Genomic DNA, 27,424 nt, shown 5'->3' with positions numbered 1-27,424 from the left:
GGGGGACGTAACATGACACAAACACCAAGTTACATAGGTTAATTCTCACATGAAAGAGTGAGGCCTCTTTGAAGGAGTAATGGACATAGAAGTCATACTTGTTGTACATTTTTTGATGCAATGTTTTTTTGTGACATATTGAAATATTTGTTGCAAATATAAGTCCAGCACTTTAAGACAGTTGTCTTCTATCTTATTATAATTCTATGACTTGACTTGGGACTTGCTTGACCAAAGCCATGACTTGACTTGACTCTCACAAAAATGACTCGAGACCTGCTTGAGACTTGAAGGTTGAGACGGGAGACTTGCACATGTGTGACTTACTACCAACTCTGACACACACACACACACACACAGATGAACACCATATCTGCTGGTAGTACGTCCTGTAAAGCTTATATACATTAATTACACCACCTGCACATACACAAACACCAATGAGCACACACACCAGCAGGTGCAGTCTCTGTAAGGACAGTTTACAGATTAGCAGGCAGACATATGACTTACACGCGTTAAGAGCTGATTTGACCTTTACCGCTCATGTCTCTACCTGCAGGCTGTCTCACGCACACAGCACAACTGCACACAACTTAAAAACAAGCATATACACAAATGTGACTTTACCAGTTACATCCTGTGAAGGACTGGTACGCACAAACACCTGCGTTCCTCTCAACAGGGTGTCATCGCAGATAGATGATCCACAAACTGTTTGCTTGTGTGTGTGTGTGTGTGTGTGTGTGTGTGTTGACCTTGCCTGATAGCTGTATTCCCCTGTGTTCAGGCTGTGACTGAGCTCTCCTAACAGCAGAGAGGGATGGGACGATGGATGGAGGAGGTGAAAACAAATAAAGAGTTTAAGGGATTAAGGAAGGAAGCACCATTAAGAAAAGGGTGTAATAATTACAATATAAGAGAAAAAATATGGATCTGGCCCTTTTTTTTCATGGTAAGAGTGACGGCAATAAAGAAAAACAGAAAAAGAGAAAAATATCATCAGAGGCACAGATCTTGTAAGAGTCGCACATTAGGGACCTTCTCAACCATCCACCTCTGCTCTTACCCAGGTGTGCTAAATGATGAATTCCACTTGATCATAAATTTGTTATTATGTGTACAGATAATGCTCCCTAAATATTTCAATACATGCAAGTGATTTTAGTCTTAATTGAGATCAATGGACCAATAGTATTTCTTTATGCCATAAATTTAATATTCAAATCATTTTCATTACTCTAAATTGACATTTAATAATCTAAATTTGGTTATTTGATATTGATTTAAATTTAAAACGTTTGCGTCCTTGTGTTGGAGAAACAACTGTGAAAACAAGATGTCATATCTTTCGAAAGGCGCTCTCGACCACTTATAAATGTTCTCTTACCTAAAATTATTTTTTTCATTGTGTTGTAAAAAAAAAACGTTTCTTGTGCCCAGTGTCACACCGGTGAGGTTTGTCTTGTCTTGGTTTTTGGCTTGTCATTTCCTGTTTTATTTTGAAAGTAACTCCCCTCTCGTTTCAGGTCACTTGCCCTTCCTCATGTGTTTCCTGGTCTGTCATCCCTGATCCCTGATTGTTTTCCCCTGTTGCTCGTTATCCCTCTGTGTATTTAAGGGGCCGTCCAGACGAAAACGTTTTAAGTGCGTAAACGCAGAAGTCCTGTGCGTTTCGCCCTGCCGTCCATACGAATCCGGTGTTTTTGCGGCGTGAAAACCCACTTTTTTTAAACCAGCTCTCAGGGTGGAAAAGAAAAAAACGACACCCCTCCGTTTCGTGATCGTTTTCGTGTGGACGGCGAAAACGAATACACTGACGTCATCGCCCCGCTCCTCGACCCTCGAGCCTGACTTCTTCCCCCGCGACGTCTCCTAACAACAACAATAACGGCTGCCTCCGTTCTCGTAGCAGATATTCTGCTCGTCTGTACGACGGCGTATCAGGGCCAATGAAAAAATAACGGAACCGAGAGAGGGGGGTGATATTCCGGGGAAAAAGTCACAGATATGCTACTTTATTACGATGCTAAAAAACAACCGCTAGCTAACTTCTCATGAATGTAAGTTTATTTGTCTAATTAATCCGTCCCAACGTGTGACAACGCCTCATCAAGGTCCTTAGGGTGACGGCTGTTGATACGTATTGTTGGTTTTATTTATACAGGCCAAATTGTCATCTAATGGGTGTTTATTGATCGGGTGGTCGGGCGGAGATTAGCCGTAACTCTCACGTGTTGCCATAGCAATGGCAAACATCCGGTCAAGCTCCGTCTCTTCTTCTGCGTTTTTGTAGCAGAAACAGCTCCGCATAAGGGCCTGGAATATGTACTACAGCGCGCTGAATCGTTTTCAGTGAATTCGTCTGGACGCGGATTTTCTTGAAACGACGCCAAGGCAAAACGGAGAAAAAAAGTTTGTTTCGCTTCGTCTGGACGGCCCCTTGTCTGCGTCTCCCCTTGTCTTGGGCCGGTTCGTTTCATCTCTCGTCACGTCACGATCCTCCAGCCACAGTACATAGCCTTGCCAAGCCACGTTTATATTTTTATATACCTTAACTTTTTTGAAAGAAATTTTGCTACAAAGTTGTTACATGATACTTTCTCATTCTGACAATTTTATTTTAATTGGCATACTTTTCCCTGCATGTCACTGTTCACTGTTTGTTTGTATTAGCATGCTATTGCTCCCAAAACACACACACATTGTTCTCTCTCTCTCTCTCTCTCTCTCTCTCTCTCTCTCTCTCCGTCTCTCAACCACACACATACTGTACTTTGCGTTGATGGGGAAAAAGGAGAGAATGGGTGTAAGGTTTCTTTCTCATTGGGAATGGAGTGAAGGCCGAGTCACTGTGGCATTCTTCTGCATGTGTGTGTTGTGTATTTTTATATGCGGGTGTCTGTGTGTGTTTGAGCACCAGTTGAAAGGACAAATTTGCGGCTCGTTAAGAGGCTGTGGCTTTTCACACAGCAATGAAGGAAGTGTGGCTGTGAGTGAGTGTGTGTGTGTGTGTGTGTGTGAGAGAGAGAGAGAGAGAGAGAGAGAGAAGCCGAGCATGACAGTAGAGAATGTGTAAGAAAGAATAACACACATGGTGTGTGTGTGTGTGTGTGTGTGTGTGTGTGTGTGTGTGTGTGTGTGTGTGTGTGTGTGTGTGTGTGTGTGTGTGTGTGTGTGTGTGTGTGTGTGTGAGAGAGAGAGAGAGGTGGACAGTAAGGAGGTTTATACAGTGTTACTCTCTGTCAGTGTGTATGTGAGTATGAGCCAAACAGCTTCCAACAAGCATGTGCATTTGTGTGTGTGTGTGTGTGTGTGTGTGTGTGTGTGTGTGTGTGTGTGTAAAGGTGTGAGGTGGCTGGCCAGATGATCACCCACTGCCCAGCCCCAGAGAGGGTAACACCACACTGGTGACCCAGACACATGCACAGTCCAACACACACACACACACACACACACACACAGAGACACATGTACAGATTTTGACGACACTGAGGAGGAATGCATTTTCTGTGAAGTTTCACAACTATGGGATGATGGTGGGTGGGATAGGTGGTAGTGAGGGTCTCTCCCTCACAGTGTTAAGTGAAGACCCAACACCTTTCAGACACACACACCCTGTCAGTTTTCTTCCAGCATTTGCACACTAATGCATTTCAAAATGCATCTTCTATCTCCGTTTGGCCGTCCACACCTTCTACACTTCTATGAAACCGCTATTTTACAACACTGCGCTGATACAGTTTTTGACTGTTGATAAAAACCACACACAAAATAAGAAACTCACCCTTTTGAGTCTTAAGTGTTTTGATATAGTTTTCAACTAGCTAGGCGAAGCAATGAATGAAAATTGTTGACTGTACAAAACTTCTTCATAATCTTCTTTTTCTTTGCTTGACCAGATGCCAGCCTTGTGCCTGTGAACCGTTGGGCAGTGTCAATGCTTCGTGTCATCCAGACTCTGGGGTGTGTGTGTGTAAGCTGCTGGTAGCTGGAGACAAGTGTGATGTATGTCAACCTGGAGCGAGTCATTTTGACCCTGAGAGCCACTTTGGCTGCAGTAAAGGTCCGTTTTATATGCTAACACACACATTTACACACACATGCACAAATCCACACACATTGACCATTTCCCAGCCAAAGCTACTGCTGGCTGAGAGTGGCATCAGGCTCTCAACAGGAAAGTGAATACGTTTATTGTTGAAGTATTCCACCCCTCCCCCCACCCCCAAAAAATGCACTTCTATGTTCATACTTGTAGTCACACCGGACGCGAATTGAGCGGCAACTCTACATTGAAAACCATGTAAATGGCGCGATGACACGCGATTCAGGCGGCGGCGGCGGCGCGAATGGAGCGTCTGGCGCGACGCGAATAAAGTTGAAAATATCAAACTTTTCAGGCGGCATCGCGCCGCGACATCCAATCAGCAACGAGTTCAAGCCGACAGACAGATGGACAGGCGCGCCGCAGCTGAGATGGACGGGCTGCATTCCCAAACAACCCGACTCCGAGAAGACCGGACCCCGCTACTGGCCTCTCACCGTCCACAGGCTGAGCCTCAATCAGAAGGACTCAGGCCCCCGAGCGGCACCGGGCAAGCGGTCTTCCGTACGCCACATTTCCCACGTCCGCCCGTCGGACGGGGATTCGGCGGTGGGCTCTTCCCTCTTCGCTCGCCGCTACTGAGGGAATCCTGGTTAGTTTATTTTCCTCCGCTTAGTAATATGCTTAAATTCAGCGGGTTGTCTCGTCTGATCTGAGGTCGTAGTCGAATGTGGCCCCCGACTCTCCCTGGGGAGAGGTGCGAGGGACGTGGCTCCCGGAGGAGGCTCACAGACTCATCGGAGGAGGGTCCGCCGGCCCCCCGCCGGCGCTGCCCTCGTTTCCCCCGCTAGAGCGGCACCGGTTCAAAAATGAGCGTCATGCGCGAATGAAGCGAATGACGCGAATGACACAAATAGTCCAAAATGATCAAGCGGCGCGATACAAGCGTCTCAAGCGATTGTATTCGCGTCTATCGCGTCCGATTTCTATTTTTTCTTACTTTATCGGCAATGATACGTTGTGGTTTCTTTCTTTCGACAAATGTACATTGTACGCCACCTTGGATAAAAGCGTCTGCTAAATGCTCTGTAAATGTAAACTATTCCTTAAAGGATAAGCAAAGATTCAGCACATCGATGATGTAAGAAAGTCTGATTTTTGGGGCTTGCTGTCTGTGACTAATAAGGCATTTACACAAAAGCAGTATTCTGTAATTATAAACTGTAACATTATGTAATTTAGTTTAACCTATATCTATCACTGTTCATCTCTTTTACTTTTTCCCTCTTCATCTGTGCAGCACCCTCCCAGCAACCTGCACCAGTAGGTTTTGCTCTCAGTTATTCCTCCATTCTTCTCTCCTGGCAACCGCCTGACTCCCCAAACTCAAACAGACTCAACTACACACTCATCAGGGATGGACAGCCGGTGCATAGCATCCAAAGTGTCTTTCTTTTCAGTAAGCATCCAGACTGGTTTTCAAACAACTTTAATCTCCTTTAATCCCCAGCATTTATAATACACATAAAAAAAAACATTGTTTTTCCACCGTACTCCTTCCTTCTTCACCCATTTTCTTTCAGGCGCTGAATCGTTTGAAGACACCGGTTTGTTTCCCTACACCAACTACTCATACTGGCTTGTAACAGCTAACGTGGCCGGTGCCACAATAAGTACTTCGGCCTCATACCAATCTTTAAGTGCACCGCCTGAAGCAAAACAGCTCCATTTAAATCTTGTAGGACGACCCGGTCCAACGACTGCTGGCTTTAACTGGAGCACACCACGAAATGACACCGGCCCAGTGGAAAGGTAAGTAAGGAGAGAAAGGAAGAGAGGTTTAGAGACAGAGAACTGGACTAAAGTCAAAAATACAGATATAGTTGTACTCCAACTTGTCAAAGTGAGAAACAATTTTCAGTTACCCTAGCTGTAAGATGACTGCCGAAAACATTGTAATGATTCATTCATCTTATAGCCTAACAGTACAGCTTGAGGGTAGATGTGCTTAAACTAGCCAACTACAATGAGTGACCTCTCGAAGCCACTTTTGAAGATACAGTTTGTTCCAGACCATTCAGAATTGTTAATCTCTTCAAGCAAGACAGTCAATTGAAATTGAGGAGAAGGGAACATTGAAAGCTTTCCTTGAATCGTTATAGGAGATAGAGATGAAGAGCAACAAATATAGAGAGCAACCAAGTGAAGGACTTATACAGGAGGGAAGAGTGGGAAAAGTATACTTTGATGGAAGGATATGAAAAATCGAAGGATGTATGCAGAGTCAGTGGAGAGTTCAGATGGAGAATTAATTAAAGGGAAGGAGGAACCGAAAACATTTTATTTGTCTCAAAAAGCGTTTCCCTCAGGTTCAGTAGGATATTGAGAGTTGTTATGAACAAAGGGAAGAGATGGATGGACCGTCAAGTTTGAATGTAAAGAGGAACATGGACAGTTTGAAACAGCATGGGTAGACTAGCACTCATTTTTATTTATTTGTATATTTTTAAGATTATTTTGAGGTTGCATTTTTGCTTATAATGTAAAGAAGGGAGGCAGACAGGAAATACAATATTCGGACCTCTGAATTGCTGCCTACTATTCAAACTAGGGACATTGCAGTTTGCATGGTACATGTCTCAGCACCTAGACCATGTGACCTGTGGAGTGATAAGGAGGGATGGAAAAATGAAGAAAAGAGGAATTGATCATCATCATTTTTGGCTCCCACAGGTTTGTCTTATCCTCCACACTGTCTGGAGCAGAGCCTGTCATTCACTACACAGGCCTATCTACAGAGACTGTGGCAAGCGGTCTGAAGCCCTTCACCCAATACACTGTAACACTGGAGGTAGGTGAGGCAATTTTTAGCTGCCAGTATTTTTACTTTTTAATATTTTATTTTCTGTCGGTGTATCAATGGTGTCTTCAATGGGATATAGCAAGTGAGCCTGAGCCACGCAACAGTTGCACATTTTCAGCATGTAGCCTGCAAAATGAAAATGACTAAACCCCATCTTTGTCTACAGGCGTGCTCTTCTGGGGGATGCACTTCTACCCCACCACTGTCTCTTCTGACAGCCTCCGCCCCCCCACTAAACCAACCCCCACCCAGAGTCACTGCTACGGGACCTCATACACTGTATGCTTCCTGGGAGTCCCCCAGGCAGCCAAATGGTAGGATCCCAAACATGCATACTTTAAGGCTTTTAGGCCTTATGTCACTGGAGAAGAATGAGAATCAATGAACAACACTACTCACACTCATACAGAGAAATAAGCACTGAACTGGAACTGCCTTCAGTAAATCCAGAGAGCTTTGTAATGGCTCTAAGGCTCAATGTCATACAAAGCTCTGTAACCTGGATTCCTCTCTGTTTGCGTGTCTCATTTTTTTTCTCTCTCTCTCTGTTAATCTTTTTCCTTCCCAGTGTCATTCTAAGCCTTCTTACATTGGCTTCTCTGTGTCGCCTTCCTCCATTTTCTCATCAGTTCAAAAAATGGTTGATGTAGCTCTCAACTGAACTCCAATCTCAGTCGTCACCTATGCACCTCCACCTTTTTCAATCTGGGTTTGTTCCTGGTCTTGGCAAGACCCAACATTTTTCTTGAATCAGTTGAGGTAGTCTCATGTCGAAACACAGTTTATTCTAACTATTTAGAAACCTTAGTGTTGAATGATGCTTTTGATGCATGTGGTCATATGTGAAAATTAACTGAAGAAGAGACTGCAGCGCAACAGTGCAACTGCTAACACCATTTTTTTTCCTGGTTAAATGGGAGTTTATCCAAGCAGTATGTGTCTGGAAAGCATTATTGCCTTGACCTTCTCAAATCTGATTTGCAGATGTTGAGCCTCTCCACAGTACTGCATTATTTGTATCTTTGTTAGTGTCATCTGCCTTCAGCTTTTCAGCACTAGAATCTCTGGACCATTCTCCACAATGCCTTTGCCTTGTAATTCATTGATTTAACAATTTAAATTTAGGAATTAAAATATCATTCATAGGCATCAAGGATAACCGTGTTCACTCCAAGGATAAGGCCAATATCTCCAAAACTAGGCCAAAAAAATATACATTGGTAAATAGCACTACAGGTAAGAGGAAAATGTGTATTTTGAGGGTGATCTGTCCCTTTAAGAGTCCTCTATATTATTTGATAATATTTGTATTTTTTTACTGATCACACCATTTGGACACTATTCCATAGTGGGTCTGTAAGTCTCTTATTGTATTTTGGTGCTGCATGCTCTGTCCTCATCCTAAACCGGCTCCGTTATTTTCATATTAACAAGTGGAATAGAGCCGAGATTAGGACAATAGCCTGCTTCCCACTAGAGAGCTAAACAGGACTAGCCAGGACTTAGTCATTATCAGTCTATTTTCTACTACAGGGCAAAACGCTGGCCAAGGCTTTCTCATTATTTGTGGTGTTAGATTTTCCTCAAAAACAAAACATGATAATTTACACAATTTAGCATACTGTCACCAAAGGGGATGAGTATTAAGCAGGGTTGCAGCTTCTAACTCACTCTTGACTCTTTTATCATGAACAGGCTGAATTGTCAATAAAATGTATTCAATAAAAAGAGTTGAGCTAGGATAAAAGAGAAAGCCGGTAACATTTCCTGTAGCTGCAATTGTTGCTTCCCTTATTTGATTTTAGAAATAACTGTTTTGTGTTTAGTTTTGTTGTCATCAGTACTAATCTTTTTCACACTTTGATTTGTGTGCAGGTGTTATCACAATGTATGAGGTTTTTCTTCGTGGACCAATGGAATCACAGAACCTTTCAAGTCCTGATGTTGAGAAGCTAGTGTTTGTCAGCACCGGTTGGCTGGATCCAAGTGTTTCTCCAGAACCGCAGCTGACCAATAGGAGCACAGTCTCACCCCCAGAGGACAGTACCATTGTAGGAGGTCTACAGGCGTTTTCCACCTATCAGATGAGAGTTGTGAGCATCAATATGGCAGGAAGTGTCGCATCAGGTTGGGCCACAGCACGCACCATGGAGGGAGGTTTGTATAGATCATGATCACTGCTGAACTAAGCTTGCAGGCATTTTTTGTTATTCAGTCTATGGGTGTATCCTAGTTCAATGAAAGGGCCAAATTAAATTAATCTACTATGAAGATTTCAGTTTAGTTTGGTAACTATTTAGGTTGATATTTTTAATTGATATTTTAGTGATTTGACACCAGAGAAAGTCATTTTGAGTGAGCAGAAAACATATTTGAAAAGACACGTCTTTCACGATTAGACCCTATCATAACATCATATATTTTATGGGGGTGATGTATCTGTAAGTAGAATATAAAATTCTGCTATGATTTAAAGTTTGACATTAGCAACACGATTGACTGGTGGAGCTTGTGACAAGATCTGGTTGGTTTAACTAAAAATGTGAATGTCCATAATCCGCTGATTAAGAAGAAGCAGGAGGAGTGAAAGAGGAAAAAATGTGAATGAATTAAGCATAAAGATAGTCTTCCTGAGTGAACTTACGCTGAGGTTCACATGACTTTATAGTTTCCCCATAGATAACAAATCAGCTTTTTTTGCCTTTTGAGTGTTGTTAAACGATAGGCTCATTTAGTGCCATTGCTGAATGGTCAGGTCAATGTGGATTTTATTTAAGATAGTTTCTCACATTAGATGTTGGCATCCATAAATATCTTGTACTATATCCCTCTTCCAATTCTGAAACTCGAAAGGTCCTACAATTTGACGTCCTCAAGGTAGATAAATGAAAAAGAAAGACTAGAAAATGGCTTTTATTGTAATCTGATTGAATTAGATTTGATTGCTGTGTTGGTCTGGATTATTTTCAGAAATAATGGTTTATGAACAGAAGAATTTAGCATGAATTCAGGGCAAAAGATATTTAAATTATGACAGAAATCAGAATCCGAGGAATGTAATAAAGTTATATTTTGGTCAAAATCTGTCCACCAGATGCTCATGGATGGAATGAAAACATTATTGTATTAAAGAAAAAACAGGCATTTGTCAAGAGGAATGAAGAGACAGGAAGGAAGGAGGGGGGAAATGAAACTGGTTGTGGGGGTGGGGAATCTCATTAAGGTATTTGAATTTCAAATAGATGATATGGCTCATTAGGACTAAACGATTGCCTCCAACATCACTCTAAGCTATGTGTCTGGATAACAAGCATATGATAACACCATTTTAAATGTTGAGTGTGGCAGTGTTTGTGCACGTGCATGCGTGTGCTGTGTTAAAAAGAATATGACTATGGTTATGTCGACCATGAATCACATTTCACAGCATATTTCACAGCTAGATGCCCTCAACAGTAGAATAAAAGAATCCTTCTCTCTAATCTGTCATGTTATAGTGGCTATCACAACCGTAGAATCATAAAGAACTTAAATCCATTAAATCCACATCCACTAAGTAACCATTTTTTAAAATGATAGCACTGCATATCAAGGTTAATTTTTTATTGTATTAGTGGCAGTCATAGGAAAACTTTTCCTAAATATTATCATCATTATTAAGTAATAAACAGTTGTATTTAGTAGTCATGCCAGGTTTTAGTGTCAGGCACACATAGGCTTTTAAGACTCTTTTCAATAGTTTTCAACTGTTAAAAAGTGAAATGCTTCATAGATGCTGCTCTCAATAGATGTTAATTTGAGTCATATTCTCACTTTCTCACTTCTTATTTGTTAAATTACTTTGTTGCTATTTTGTCTTGTATACAGACATCTCTGTCTATGGGAGAAAGTCTTGTCGGGGGCCAATGGCATCAAATGACGGACAAGGAAATTGTAATTCTATAATTAATGTCAGATTGCCTTTGAAGCCTGGTTTTCTTCCAGGTGGCTTACTAAAATCCCTCATATTTGCTAATCTTGTAGTTTGGCTGTACCCCTTTTTGGGATAATTTGTTAATTATAATGATTATTTTGAAATTATATATTGGTTTCTTCGACAGATTTGTGATATCGCAGCAAAGTATATATTTGTCATTTATAAATATGCATACATGATTTGTTAGTAATTACTTCATCATTAATGAATGGCTAAATGTGTGTGATGTGTTTATTTTACACATTTGTGGCGTGTTTTCAGTCCCAGAGATGATGGCTCCTCCAGAAGTGTCTGCACTGTCATCCACCAGTCTGGAAGTTGTGTGGAGCACATCTGAGGGTCAAGGGATCATCCCCAGAGGACTGGTCACAGAATATCGGGTCAACTTGCTCACTGAACAGACCAATAACCCCTATGCTCCTCCGGTTATTAGCCAGGTAAGACGTACACACTAGCTCTTGCACATAATGATCAGAACAACTATACAACTTTCAGTTGAGAGAAAATGTGCTCCATTGGCTACAAGTCAAGATAAAAAGGCTCCTTATATAGTTTTTGTTGTTGTTGCAAATACTGCTGGAAAAGCTCATCCTCAGCACAACTGATGTTTGGCCATTTTCTTGTGTTGATAATGTTCTCAACTGCAACAGCATTAAAGTTTTGGAAGCAGAGAATGGATAAATGCAATTGACCCGAACACTTTTAACTGCCCTGGCAATTTAATGAAATGTGATCTGATTTGATATGTCAGGCAATTTAAAATCAAATCACCGATATCTTAGGAGATTATGTTTAATTAAACGTTGTTCTCTGATGGTCACAGTTATTACACAATTAATCGTGCAGCTGTAGTGTATAGGTTGTCAGGCCATGTGAACAGCTACCACACTATGAGAGGGTGCTTGTGTGTTTCTTGCTTCTGTTGCTCTCCTCTTTTCTTCCTAATTGAATAAAACACTAGTTGTCTAAGCTCATTTTAATTCCCTCTTTGTCTCCCTTTTCTCAGGTCTTACATAGGGTGGGACCATCGGCACAGCCAGTATATTTAGTGGAGGGGCTGAAGCCTTACCATGTGTACAAATTTACTGTTGCACTCTGCACAAAGAGAGGTTGCGTTTCCAGTCAGCCAAGCACAGGACGGACCTTACCAGCAGGTAAACACAAAAAGATGTGCACACAAACACATGGATGCAGACAAATAGAAAAATGTATATTTGGCAATATATATATATATATATATATATATATATATATATATATAATCTCCTTCTCACCGCTGTAGGGGTGGTATCTGTGTCATCCTCAATCTCGGGTCCTCTACCAGAGGCCTGGGAGTTTGGGGGTTCTGCGCAGTATGTTTGCTGTTCCTAGGACTGCACTCTTCTGGACTGAGGCTTCAGATGTTGTTCCTGGGATCTGTTGGAGCCACTCTCCCAGTTTGGGAGTTACTGCCCGAGTGCCCCCACTACCACAGGGACCACGCTAGCCTTGACCTTCCACATCTGTTCCAGCTACTCTTTCAACCCTTGGTACTTCTCAATTTTCTCATGTTCCTTCTTCCTGATGTTGGCGTCAGCTGGGATCGCCACATATATCACCACCACTGTCTTCTGCTCTTTGTCCACCACCACTATGTCCGGTTGGTTAGCAAGGAGCTGTTTGTCAGTCTTGAAGCTGAAGTCCGACAGAACCTTGGCCCTGTTGTTCTCAGTCACCTTCTGTGGTATGGCCCATTGGGATTTGGGTACTTCTATTCCATACTGGTTGCAGATGTTCCTGTGTACTATCCCAGCCACTTGGTTGTGCCTCTCCATGTACGCTGATCCAGCTAGCATCTTACACCCTGCTACTATGTGCCGGACTGTCTCAGGGGCTTCTTTGCACAGTCTGTATCTTGGGTCTGATCTGCTCTGGTAGATCCTGGCCTCTACGGCTCTTGTGCTTATGGCCTGTTCTTGTGCTGCCATGATTAGTGCCTCTGTGCTGTCTGTCAGTCCTGCATTTTCCAGCCACTGGTAGGATTTCTTGATATCAACCACTTCCTCTATCTGACGGTGGTACATGCCATGTAGGGGCTTGTCCCTCCAGGTTGTCTGCTCCTCCTCCAGAGTCTCATCAGGGTTCTGCTGCCTGAGAAATTCACTTAGCAGTTCATCCTTCTGGGCCATTTTTTCGATGTAATCTCGAATTTTCAATGTTTCATCCTGGACCGTGGCCTTGACGCTCACTAGCCCTCGGCCTCCCTCTTTCCGCTTAGTGTATAGCCTCAGGGTGCTGGACTTGGGGTGGAACCCTCCGTGCATATCTGTGGCTTCTATCTCCTCCTTTGGCCAGCTTATGATACCAGCGGGGTATCTGATGACTGGTAGTGCGTACATGTTGATGGCTCGGACCTTGTTCTTACCATTCAGCTGACTTTTCAGGACCTGCCTTACTCTCTGGAGGTATTTGGCTGAGGTTGATTTCCTTGTGGCTCTTCATGGTTTCCATTAGCCTGTGGGATGCCAAGATACTTGTAGCTGTCTTGGATATCACCTATGTTGCCCTCTGGTAGGTCGATCCCCTCAGTCCTGATCATCTTGCCTCTCTTTGAGACCATCCGACCACACTTGTCCAATCCGAATGACATCCCTATGTCATAGTTGTAGATCCTGGTGGTGTGGATCAGTGAGTCTATTTCTCGCTCGCTCCTGGTGTACAGCTTGATGTCATCCATGTAGAGCAGGTGGCTGATTGTTGCCCCACTATGGAATCGGTCCCCGTAGCCACTCTTCGTGATGATCTGACTGAGGGGGTTCAGGCCTATGCAGAACAGCAGTGGTGATAGTGCACCTCCCTGGTATATGCCGCACTTGATGTTGACTATATATATACTGTACAGTGTTTCCCCTACCATTGTACAGGCCTGGCGGCACGCCAGGCCAAGGAGACCTGCCGCCAGGCCAAAAAAAAAAATCAATATACCAAAAATAAGCCACCTATCAATTCATTCATAAATCAATAATCATTTACATTAGGAGCGCCTCCGCGCAGCACAGCAGACTTGCTCCGCAAGACGCGCGGCCGCAACAATCCTCGCCGCGCGCTCCCGCTACTTTTTTCTTCGTGTCCTTTACGCGCTTGATGTTGTTCTGATGCCGTTCCGCCTCGTTAAACCACCACGATGTAGCTTTCTACTTTGAAAACACGGAACGTTGACACTGTATTTTGATAAGCTGTTGCACTCTTTAGACTCGTGGTGTGAGCGGAACCGGTCCATAGGGTCCATAATATTTATTTTATTACATTACATTATTATTTATTTTTACATAATAAAAATGCCGCTGTGTGTCTCCGTCCAAAACCCGCTGCGCTCGCGCTGTCTGCTCGCACAGATCCGCTCGTGCGCACATGCGCTGATGCAGGTCGAGTGTTGTCGAGAAATATAAGCAGAGACGGCGCTCCTTAAAAACAACATCACGCCATGTGTGTGTAGTATTAGGACGTGATGACGTATGTACAACCGGCCAAAGCCCGTCTGCCCCCCCCTCCCCGGGGGGGAGGATTGTTTTTGATAAGATGTGGAACTTTGAGTTAACTGCTGTTGAGTAAACCTATAACTTATATTTTACTTGATAAAATAAGACAATATATGCACTCATATGTCGTTGTAGTGTTTTACAGTATCTGTAGCTATTAATGTGATGCTCATCATTTTCCAGCCATATTTTTCTGGACCCTGATCATTTCCATCAACCAGCACCTTAATAAGTCACTCTCTCCTTGTGATCTTGAATACACTCTGGTTGAACAAAAATGTTGAATGCAAATATAATAATTGCAGAATTGCAGACTGCTTGCTGTGCCACCTGACTTAATCCAACTGCACCAATACACCATCCCACGCGTCTCGTCTGTATAGGGTTTTTTCGGTGGGTACCACCGGGCCTGAAAAAAATTCTAGGGGAAACACTGCTGTATAGTATAATATCAACAATAATCAGTTTTGTAGAAAATAGGTTTGAAAATAGGGTGCTGCCATGCCATAGATAGATACATAAATGGCAGTTCAGTTACATACTGTGTGTGGTATTGAATCATAAAAAATCATGTTGTTTATTAAACAAGTCAATAATAACATGTAACAATAATAACGAGTTTATAGTGCCATGTATAAAACTACTTTGTAATTATGTATGTATACAATGCTAAGCCATTAAAGTAATAATTGTTGACAGATTCATTTATAGAACATATTTTATTTTAATAATAATATTTTATATTATATTTTCTATATTGGCATTTCTACATCACAATTTCACAACAATTCAATTCAGTTCAATTCCTTTTGACATATCCACACATGCATCCAAAAGCACACAGTCAGTCATCGGGTACTTGAGTGGCGACAGCATCGGCTCTGTTAACAAGAGGGGATATTCATGGTGCGCAGCACTAAAAACAATTTACTGTTAATTACAAGGAAAAAAACGTGGCGTAGCACACACTTTCTGCTGGCCGTGAATCAACACAGAGTTACAGAAACACACATACAGTGTCTCTCTCTCTCTCTGTGTCTTTAGATTTATAACCATTATGGAAGTCGAATGAATTAGCTGTGTTTAATAACTCAGGCACAAATCTATGGGCCTTAGAGGAGCACTAACTGATCAGTGCAGGATGAGACGGACGCACACAATTTTATTCAGTGTCAGTTTCTTTCTGACAGTCTGTTGCTTTCTTACTTTCACTCAATCCATCCTGCACTTCTATCTCTACCTGGCACTTTCACTTAAACACAAACTAGCACATGGCAGCAGAGGAACATGAATCACTCTGCAATATACATATTACACACACACACCTGACCCGTCAACACACACTTCCATCTGTTCACTCATGGTCTCTACTCTTGCTGCTTATTTTATGTCTTTTTCCATTTTGTTTTTGTTTTGTTTATCCCTTTATTTGAATAGACAATGGCTGCGCTGAGTGGTTGTGAAAAAAAACAACCTTTTATCTATAAATACTTGCTCAGGGATTTGAGCTTTTGAACGTACTCTAAACAGCTACATCTGTTGACATAGGGAATATTTTCATTTCATACAATTCTCAAAAAGTCCTTCCTTGTTTTTATTGTGATGAATGATACTTCATATTGTAATCGGTGGACTTTTTAAATTTATTTTTAATGGCTACATCTGTTGACACAGCGACAATGTTTATTTCAAGTGATTCCAAAGACTTCTCTTGACTGTAATACAGTACAATACAATATGGCTTATTGTACCCAGTTGACTTTTTGAATGTATTTTTAACAGCCACATCTGTTGCCACCATTTTGTTTCATCCAACGCCAAAGATGTCCCTTGTTTCAACTATAAGAAATGATAATGGCATATGCCGTTTAGCAGATTTTCCCTTTTTTTAAATCTGCATAGCATCCGCCACTTCATTGGGTGTTGAGCTTCTGTCACAACTCCACACCTCATACAACTTTCACTTCAAAATCATTTTGAGTCGTCACAGAAAATATTTAATAATAATTCTCAGAGCATAATTAATGCTATCAGGAAGTGTATCTCACCTCAGGATATTAACAGTTTTTCCTCTGTCAACAGTAGGTAACAGATGAGCTGTAACCATGAGATGAAAGAGAGAAGCTGGTGCCTTTCTTTTATTTTTGTTGTTTGTATGACTATTTATGTAAGCATTTAAGTGCATTGCTCAGAAAAACACTTCATCATTATATTATAACACCTAGGCAGTTAAACTTCAGGGATATCCATCCGTCCATTTAGGAATCACAAGTGATTGTGAATCAATCCTCCTGCTTTAGTGCAAGTGAGTGACAGCAGGTGCAATGGAGAGGCAAACGCAAAACAACCCCTGAAAAAAGGGAATGGAAATAGTGTGTATTTACTGTACTAGGATATTTGTACATTTCTGTAGGCTTTACATTTAAATTCCAGAAATATATAACTATATTATAAACCATACTACAGTCAGTTTTTTTAGGTTTTTTTTAAGGCTTTCCACTGGTCATATTTGCAATATAATGTACTGTATATTTTATTTGTCATTTTCTACAGAATCCGAAATGTTCAACCTGTATAAAGTATTACCAAGCAGAGAAAAAGCCAAACAGATCTTTGTGCTATAGCAATTGCTTTATGTATTATTTTTCCAAGTGATCTACATTATTGAGTGGTAGAGCTGAATCTATAACATAAGTATTTTTATATGTAATTCCTAAAATGTTCCCCCATTGGTAGTACAAATCTGAAGAAAAACTGAAAACTTCTGCCTGTCCATCAAAGTTAAGACTCTTTTTTCTGTTGTATTTTAAGGAAATTGTTTTATCTCCCGAATTAAACTGGAAATTATGCTCACATTAAGTGCTACTACTACTACTACTAGGGTCTACTTGAGCGTGGTACTGATGCACTGATAAATCTACCACACTTAAGGCAGGGCCATTAGAGCCAACTACCATCTGCTGAATGGGAGCAGACGGCATCTGCGAAAACCACTGGAGTTACACCAAAGCACATGACTGAACATTAGTGTGCATGCTGAAACAGACGTAACGACACAAGGAAAGAGCTCCCTCGGCCATGTGCGTGGATGCACTCGCGATTGTTTCAATGTGTGTGTCTTTCACAAAGTTATCGATCAAGACGTAAAGTGAGTGGCTAATCAGGGACTGATGGTGATGTTTTATGTATCCTACATCCATAAAGGCTTGTTCTACAAGACACAATACACATGTGGAGACATACACGCCTGCACACTCACACTGTAACACCACTCAACAGAACAGGAACTTTATTGATTTACGCATAATTGGACTGAGGCCCTTTTTGAGGAGAGAAATATGCATGGCAAGGGATCACGATGTCAATAAGTGGTGTGCTTGTGTGCGTGGTGTAACTGTATGCTAAGAGCCTGTTAAGACATGTCAGTCGCTGTAAAAACAGAAAACACACACACATGCACAATTGCTCCTCGGAGCTGGCCCATGATTTAGCTGCTTCATTACCATGTCGGCAGCTAAAATTAACCTTTCTGGTTGACTGTTAACCTTGTGTGTGTGTGTGTGTATGTGTGTGTGTGTGTGTGTGTTTGAGCACACCCATAATAAGGCAAGTGGCTTCAGTTATAGGGCCCTAGTTGCGTGGCGCAGCGCAGGGTGGCGGAGCCGGCGCAATGCAAGTTTCGACCAGCGCAGTCTTGCGCACGGTCAGTTTGGCAGTTTGTTGGATCGCCTGCGCCAAGATGGGTGTGGCCGCGCAGCAGGGGGAGGCGTCACAGATTCAGCTTGGCGCAGCGGAAGTTTCGTGGCAAAAAGCCTCGCAGAGACTGCGCCAAGAGATGGAACCGGAGTTGGGACTGCAGCTGGTCTGAGCGGCCCGCGAGGTCCCGGTGTCCCGCCGTTCTGGTGTTGGACGGGGAATCCGGTGCAGCTGTGGAGCGCAGATGATGACAGTGATGATGATGATGAATGGCCCGGCCGGCTCGTGCAGGCACCGGGTTTTCGCCACCATTATGTCTACTGCTGTGCGCCCTGACCCTGTTTTGTGATAGACATGCCTAAAATGTGCCTACAATTTCTATAGTGATATAATATCGGCATTATAGTTATTATGACTATAGGCACGCACAGCACGTGATGCGCGTGGTGGGAGCGGCGGCGCTGCTTCTGTCATTGGGTTGTCAAGTGACGAAACTTGCACTGCACCTCGCTTGCACACTAATGCAGAGAGAGGCTTCTGAAGTATGTGTACTCATGTACAAATACTCCAAGGCTTTGTGGTTCGCAAGACAAAAAAGTTTGCTACAAACAGATTCAGGGTGTACCATTTATCATAAAAAGCATAAAAATGAAGTATTGTTGGTATGTAAAGATAGAGTGGAGTAACGTCTACCTGAGCAGATAATTAAGTCTCTCTCACTATGAGTGTGTTGTTATCCATGCTTTTTCGAATAATATGCACTGTTAATCTCTGTAAATAGTTATCTGCAGGTGAATGCAGAATCTGTAGTAAACGGGACAAGATTAGAAGCATTCTGCTTTCAGTTTGTAGTCTGTGTGTAGTCCCTGGAAGGACTGACCAATCACTTTAGAGCGAGCTTTTGTTACGTGCTGGTAAAAATTCTGTGTGGAGCGCAAAATAGGCAGAATGCATTGGCCAAGAATGCAATATGGCATTCCATTGGCTATCATCTAACAAAGATTTAGCTTCTTTTTTCTTTTAGAGTAAACTTGGTATCCCATCACAGATGTCATTTCACAACTGAAACTTCTCAAATTGTTGAGACTTTGACTAAACTAAAAAGAATAATTGGTTTTCTTGCATTTCATACATCAAGGAAGTACACCACCATTTAAAAATAATGTGTGCGTGTGTGTGTGTGTGTGTGTGTGTGTGTGTGTGTGTGTGTGTGTGTGTGGTGTGTGTGTGTGTGTGTGTGTGTGTGGTACAGTCAATGTTCTAAATGTCACCATAGCTCAATTTCAATAGACTAGTAAGCTATCGATTGGCAGTAATTTATGGTTTGATGTGCCAAGATGAGCCGCCTAAGACAAGCTGTCCACTTCCCTTTTAAGAGCTCTATTAGAACTCACACTAAAGATGGTCCACATGTGTGTCACAGAGAGCTAATTTACTCCTACCACAGACCATTTAGACCATTACTGAAGCACATGCACACACACACACACACACATACACACACAGAAACACAACGATGGAGTGACACTTAATGCACGCACATTTTTTCCCTGTACAGCAGTCCATCACCTGCTTCTCTCCTCATTCCTATATATCTCCTCTCACCATATCAGCCAGTCTCCGGTTTGATTTATTTATGATACATGTTGAAGCTACGGCTCAAGTAGCACCCAGTATGCTTCAAAGGGACATTTAATTTAACATCTAAAGTGAAAGAAGGAAATTAAATTGACCCTCTGTTAAATGAAAATTGCACTTTTGTGCAGTCTAGACATACAGCACGTATGAGATAAATGGGCTTAAGACATGTTTCTACTGGGGTGGGGGGAAATAACATCAAGATTACACAATCATTGTTTCCCAATGTCTTTGAGTATGTTGGGTATGGTGCATTGGTAAAATGTGTTCACATTTTAGATTTTACATTACATTAATAAACAAAGGCTACTTTACGGAGACAGGTTGTTCAAACATTAGTATTATGCCATCTCGACTATTGTTCTGTTATTTGGGCCTCTGCCTCTAAGACTGACTTAAGCAAACTACAAACTGTACAAAACCGGGCTGCTAGACTTGCTCTTGATAGATCTTACAGATCAAATGTAGATCTGATGCATTCTGATCTCAAGTGGCCTAAAGCTCTTGATAGGTTATCCATTAGGTCCTTGATATTTATTAAGAATGTAATTTCCACTCATGTTCCTAGAGCTCTTTTTAATGAAATTGGTTTTTGCTCTGATGCTCATTCATACGGTACTAGATCTGCAACAGCAGGGCTAGTTGTGCTCCCACACTGTAGGAGTAATGCAATGAGGAGGACATCCTTCTATAGGTCCATTTCTTTGTGGAATATACTCCCTTCGCACATTCGTGTTATACCTGTGAAGAGGGAATTCAAGAGGCAAATTAAATCCTATTTTTATTTATGTTAAATATGAACTCGGGACTCTGACTTGGCTTGGCGCTCAATGAATTATGTTTTGATGAAGGTGTTTGCGCTCTGAGGCGCCCAGATGCCCATTTTTTTGTTTGTTTGACTGTTGCTATGTATTTGTAATTTTGTCACTACTTTTACTGTATTTGAGTGATGACTAATTGTTTGTATGTTCAGATTTTAATTGGACCCCAGGAAGACTAGTCTGCCGCTTCTGCGACAACTAATGAGGATCCATAATAAACAATAAACAATAAACAATAAAGGACTTTTGTAAAAGTAATCAGGCAGCTCACACATCCACATATCATGAAAGTCTGATTAAAATATGAGGACGTTTTTTTTTTACATTAAATTGGCATTCAATCTCATTTTCTACCTTTCTCTCCTCAGCTCCAACAGGAATGTCTCCACCTCAATTACATCCAGTAAATGAAACCACCATTCAGATAGACTGGGATCCCCCAGCTCAACTCAATGGACCACACCCACAATATCAGGTCTGTGAGATTATTTGATATTGCAACGCTGCGGACTCTTACGTATGAATGAATAAAACCTTTATTGCCTCCCGGGGGGGGGGGGGGGCATACAAGATAAAATAAACATCACATAAGACATAAATAAAATAAAAATATATTCAAATCAATAACTATATTATATCTATTATATCCCAATAATACGCCTTGGTTATACTTGTGTATGAATTAACTATAACTTTAGTGTTGTCTTACTTTGACCTGGACTTGGAGAATATAGTATTTATTGTGATTCTGAATGTATTTAGCTGAAGCTGAACAAAGTCGGCCCTTAAATAAGTCAGAGGTATTGTTGCCGTAATAGTACCTATTACTATTATTGTTATCATGGTTATATTATTAATATTATTTTATTTGTTAGGTGGAGAGGGCCGATGTCTCTCTCTCTGACCCACATGGTCCTGTTGTTAGAGGAACCAGATTCCCAGGACACGGTTACTACCAGTTTCCCAGTGACACCCTTCCTGTCAACACTGACTTCACAGGTAAGAGAGTAGTGTACATGTAGAAACATGCAGATGTGTGTATCAGAAAATGTCTGCATTGTTTTATGCTTTATGTGTGAGTGTATGTGCACATGAAACCTACATGCCTGTTATTGTGTTGTTCAGTGATGGAAATTCCTTCTCTCAGTCTACTAGTGACATTCCTTCAGAATGACTTCCCCAGTCATCTTAAAGGACAATTATCTTTCTGTTTACCAGCATCATTAGAGGGTTGAGCAGCACAGCCAAACATGTTCTGCTTCATCTGAGAACATCACCCAGTCTGACGCTCATAATTAATGACTGCTGATACTAATCAGTGGGATTTGAGCGGGCAAAGCTCTTCGATGCCACTTGAGATTACTTCACTGTCCTGTACAAGCCTTGTATCGCCAGTTATGTATTTCTGTGTGGACATAATATTTAAATTTGGATCCTAGATTAAAAAAAAAAATTCACAGCCCAATATATAAGATATAAAGCGCATATTTTCTGTTGTGTATATTATCTGTTGGTGAACCTGTTTTCTAAAACTGGTGGCAAATTCCTGACTTTGTGAGTTTGTGCAGATAAAGTTTTCATCTGTAACCTTATGTGACCGTGATCAACTGTAAATGAGTCAACAAATCTCTCTTTGTTGGTCACATAATCTTGTTCCAGCTAAAATACCCAAATATGTTTGCCACCCACAAAGTGTGCTGTTACATCTGATATATTAGCTTCCAGCCCAAATAGCCTGTCAGTGTCCAAACACTAAAAAGAGGGCGCCTGAGTGTGATCCTTAAGTGGCCTAAAATTAGCAGTTTCCATGCATACACACAAAGGTTACTTTTTTCACTGGATCCGAGTGGTTAATAAAAAAAAAATGTCTGTAAAAGCCCTAAGGTTGCGTAGGAATTATGAAAAGAATGAAGGGAGTGTATTGAGAGAGGTAAACCACCCTCAATGATGAGACAATAATCTCTTCAAATAAATTATTAAAATAAAAATCTGTTTTATTTTGTGACTTGCCTTAGAGTTGAAAGTGTCTTTGAGTATCCAAAAATGCGATATATAAGTCTTATGAATTATTATTATTATTATTATTAAAACACACCATGTTTTTACACTACACTTTTTTGTAACTCAGTGTTTGTGGATTGATTTGGGCAGTCAATTACTCATTCAACATAACAAGAAATTCACATTACACACATCAATTTCTTAATATATTTATTTTATACCGAGACTGTGGCCATTAGTTTGTAGATCTTTAATTACATTACATTTAACACTCATCTTTAGTGTCCTTTCTTCACAAAGGATGATTTGTGTGTACATAAGTCATAAACATACTAAGAACACTTTTTCAGGATCATTATTTTTTAAAGATCACAGATCAGATTTTTGTTATGATATCACACCTCTGATCTTGTTTTGGAACTGAATGGTCTGATGGTGTACTGTTGTTTTAATGTAAACCTGGTTAAATGTTAAGAAATGCTAATTCCCAGTTCTTGGTCATTACTCCCTCTGAATGCTGTGTTTTATCCCAAATCAACAAATACGGACTTTTGATCTGATCAGTGCTCCTTCAGCACAAAAGGTCAATAGGTCTCTAAATACTGCCAGCAAATAGATGATGAGTTTTGCTATGGAGTCGTGCCTCTCATCTTCTCCACTCTCCTCCTTCATAAAGGGTAATGGATCAGACAATCACTTTCAGACCGGATCTATTCTGGACCATGAATGTGTCGGCAGTCCTCAAACCATCGCCCTTTTACAACCATCAATACTAATAGCATCATCTCCAGACAATTATTCCCATCGAAGCGCATGGAACAGCGAACAAATCAAAGCCAAATTGGATTATGAATGTAATGCAGTGTAATGCCCCCTCGAGAGTCAATTGATCACAGAGGAGAGACTCGTCAATCGTCGATGTCTTATGGAAACCTAGTAACTCTGAAAATGACTGGACCATTTTTACATGTGTTGAATCTTTTTTGTGCAAAATACCATATTTCATTCAGCATCACAAACGGTTACTTTGAGTCATGAGAAAACTTTTTTGTGAGGTTTTTTGTTGTTGTTTTTGGGAATATAAATGCTTCAGATGTTCCTGGTGGGCTTTCTGAGATCTCCAGCAATTGTTTATTCAGGTTCTTGTGGGCTTTATCATTTACTAAACATATGAATTAAGGGCACATCTTTGAGCAGAGTTAATATTCTGTATGTTAATTTAAATCTTAATTAAAATCAGGATCGTTTTCCATTGAAATGATTTTGGCCAAATAGGTAATTTTCTATGTGCAGTTATTGTGATAGCATGGAATGTTTCTAGAATGATTTGTTGTGATTAACGATGGTTTTTAATGCTGAATGAAATTAGGGTACTTGAGGTCAATATTTACCACACTGAATCTTACTTTAGATAAAACAGGATAATAACCAGATGCAATCATGTTGTGATATGAATACCCTGTAAGTGCTTGTTTCCATAAATGCATGCCTATCTCATTCATCTTATCTGTAATGCTTCTGCATCTAAAGTGCCACAATGTGACTTCCTGCTCTTCTTCTTGTATTAAGGTTACTGGTTCTAAACAGATTATAAAATCCTCTCTCCTCATTTGTAAAATTGGCTGATTGGAAAGAGAATGATGGTCTGCTCATATTTTCACTAATCCAGATGTATTTCTATGATCCGCATTCAATAAAGAGCGGTGAAACATATTTTAAAAAAAAAACAGAAGAAAAAAATGAATAAAGGAACAAATAGACTTGGATCATTTCCAGACATGTCTGATATAGTACAATGCTGCAGCATGGCTGCAGCAACTGAGCAGAAAAGAGGGAAATGTTAAATGATACAAATTATTTTTCCTTAATTTATTTGATTGATTGCCAGGCATTGACGTTGAGAGGAGAGGGGGAGACATGTGTGAAGGGAAAGTTTGCACAGACATCATTAGTTTTTCCCCATTTAAAGATTAATCAGAAGAGGCTGGGCCCTTTAATTCTGTCATTTGTATATTTAATGGGCTGCTGCAGAATCTATGGGTGTAATTAGCTAGCTGCCGAGCTCTCATTAATACGCCAGGCTCTGATTAATGCCAGCACAGAGCTAACATGACTGGAGTTATTCAGGTTATGTTGTGTAGATGATTGCACACAACCTCCACTCTTTACTGAGACAGAGAAAGCAGAAACAATACACGAACACACGTGCCAATACTGCCTAATAAATAAGATTATTCTTAAAACTGTCAATGGCTGAATATTGCTACTTTTTATTGTTAAATGTTGTTAACATGACTCCCATTTGCTCACTTAGGCACAGAGAGAGGGGAACAGTACATTCATTCTGAACAATAAACTCAGTTTAAAACAGTCCTTAATCATTTTTAATTTAACGACTCAATTTAAACAATATAATTCTCTTAGTTAAAACCTCTGGGGTTGATGGTGTGAGTATAATTGGTTTTATGTACTTGTAGGTCATAAAATGTTCTTTACAGTACATTAAGTAATATATAACTCATGAAAGCAACTTCCAGATTGTGAGACAACAGCACTGTGAAACAACACAGGTTGTTCATTGAAAAAAGGTGAAGAGATGAGCTGAGATGCTACTGGATGGTTAGTTAATCTTAACACTTTGCCCCAGAGCACATGGGATGGCTGGATTGCCATGAAATTTGGTGGATATTCCCTTGCCAAAACATCAACTACTAGACTACTTGAAATATCATAACTAAATGAGAGCATTGCAAACCTGTTTACGCATTACCTTTTTTAAAATACAGTATTTTAGCCTCCCCTCTAGTCAGCAAATTGATTAAACAAACAATGGCACTTTGTTAATAAAATGTGGTAGTTTATTTATTTATTTTTTTTACTTTTTATAGTACCATTATTAAAGTCATTATGGAGGTCAGTCAATCTCCCAAAAGGTTGAAGAGGTGATTGTAATAGAACCAAGGTGTTCTCTTGGTGCAATTTCAAGAACTTGTTTCCTCTATTGTCCACTAGCAAACCTCAATACATTCTCCTAGTGTACTGAATTTTCTTTCATTTTTTTATTTTGTATTATTTTACAACCACAAAAACTGCACTTTCAGGAAATAGACACAAAATGTCTTAATTTTGGAAAATGTTAGACCAGTGTTCAAAACAATACTTTAAATCAAATTTAAATTGATGAACTGATTAAGTTGTCTTTGCTTTGGTCTGACCCTCGATTGAACAAGTGCACACTGGTGTTTTCTGTGGGTGTGCATGTGCTTGCATGGACCCTGTATGTGTAACGGAGACACCTGTCAGGATGTGTGCTCAGGTTTGTCTGTTGATGCCTCCAAAGTGGTTGTCAGTGTGAAGTAGCACAAGTCCTGTGGGGAAATCTGGAGGAAGCAGTGCTGAGCATGAGCAGTGTCACTTAGATGCTGTACATTGACCGAACACCGTGGCCAAGCATGTGTTGTCGGTCTGTCCCTCCAAACATGCTGTGGATAATATGACACCAACAGTTGTTTTTTTGTTATCTTACTGTATTTCAATGTACTATATCTGTTATTATAACAATAATTACGGATATTACCTTCCTGTATATGAACATATGCCAGAATGTATCATTTCAATTCAAGGATCTTTGCACGCAGCTGTTTCGTTTTTATATACCTTACCACTAAAGGGTTTGGTATTGATATTTTTCCTTCAATAATAACTATATGAATAGAGACAAAAATAGTATAACTCAGACGCCAAATATATTATTTACATTTGAAATAGTGTGGGCCAAAAAGAAGATTTTAATGATTCAAACTTACCATTATAGAATACGGTTGGAACCATTTCCATTCTTGAATCACATTTGGGCTTGCATTTGGGCTCTAAATATCTTAGGCTTCAGCTATCTTCAGATGTTTAAACTGTGATTTGTCAGTTCATAGTATGTTCAGCTGATATTCGGCAATCCAATTCTAATATTGAGGGAATGGTGTACTTTTTACACAATTGAAAGAGAATGTGAACAGTTTGGTGTTGTGTGGCACCATAGTTATGGTGGAAAATAGGGATAGAAGGAGTTGGGAGTGAAAGAAAAAAGCAAATTGAAGATGCGAGGAAAGGAAACATATGCAGATGAGGTATTAGGTGGAGAAAGAGAAAATGAATAGGTCGAGAAAAAGAGGAAGAAGGTTACAAGTGCAGACAAGAAAGAAAGGAATGTTTGAGAGATCAGGAGTGTGACACAGGGAGAAGGTTAAAGTGGGATAATGTAATGTCAGGTATCTGTCATGACTTCACTCATCTCTGTGGTGACAAGGTCATGAATTTAAATGGCAGATGCCTGCTTGATGTACAGAATGCAAGTTCAATGTACAGAATAAGGTTCCCTTGTCTTAGCTGTATACTACTGCCCCATTTACTTTCATGTAGACTTTTTAAGAGATCATTAACCAAGGTAATGCATGCACTGTAAAACCCAATAAGTTCAGAGTACTCAAAACTTTTTTGGAAACTGATTACCTCAAAATATTTAAGTTAACTAACCATATATTTTAAGTAAGTATTTACTAAAAAGTTTTAAAACGGATAATTATCAAAACTTAAAACTTTTAAATTTTACTTTCATTTAATTTAAGTGTACTGTACTTAAAAATATTGTTTTAACATATTTAAGTTCCCCCAACTTTATTACTTAGATTCAGGAGTACTTAATTAAATAAAAGTCTAACTCAAAAAACATACTTGTGCATAACTCATAAGCTCACGAAAATTGTATGGATTTAAGTTACGAATACTCAATTTTTAATTAAACACACATACACATACACACACACACACACACACACACACACAATTTCAGTTTGTTTTTATTTTTGC

At 40.4% G+C, this 27,424-nt stretch overlaps 1 protein-coding gene across 1 annotated transcript in view; it reads left to right on the top strand.

Annotated features, from left to right (window-relative positions):
- Positions 1-27,424, top strand: part of ush2a (Usher syndrome 2A (autosomal recessive, mild)) — a 273,785-nt gene that overhangs the window by 80,561 nt on the left and 165,800 nt on the right. The window contains 10 exon segments of the mRNA XM_084005786.1: positions 3,903-4,066; positions 5,349-5,507; positions 5,632-5,860; positions 6,782-6,899; positions 7,078-7,225; positions 8,787-9,068; positions 11,149-11,324; positions 11,894-12,041; positions 20,929-21,035; positions 21,436-21,559. Coding sequence (XP_083861912.1) covers positions 3,903-4,066; positions 5,349-5,507; positions 5,632-5,860; positions 6,782-6,899; positions 7,078-7,225; positions 8,787-9,068; positions 11,149-11,324; positions 11,894-12,041; positions 20,929-21,035; positions 21,436-21,559 — 1,655 coding nt within the window.

Source organism: Eutrigla gurnardus, assembly GCF_963514095.1.
Source record: "Eutrigla gurnardus genome assembly, chromosome: 1".
NCBI lineage: Eukaryota > Metazoa > Chordata > Actinopteri > Perciformes > Triglidae > Eutrigla > Eutrigla gurnardus.
The sequence above is the reverse complement of the archived record's forward strand: the minus strand, read 5'-3'. Positions and strand labels throughout refer to the sequence as shown.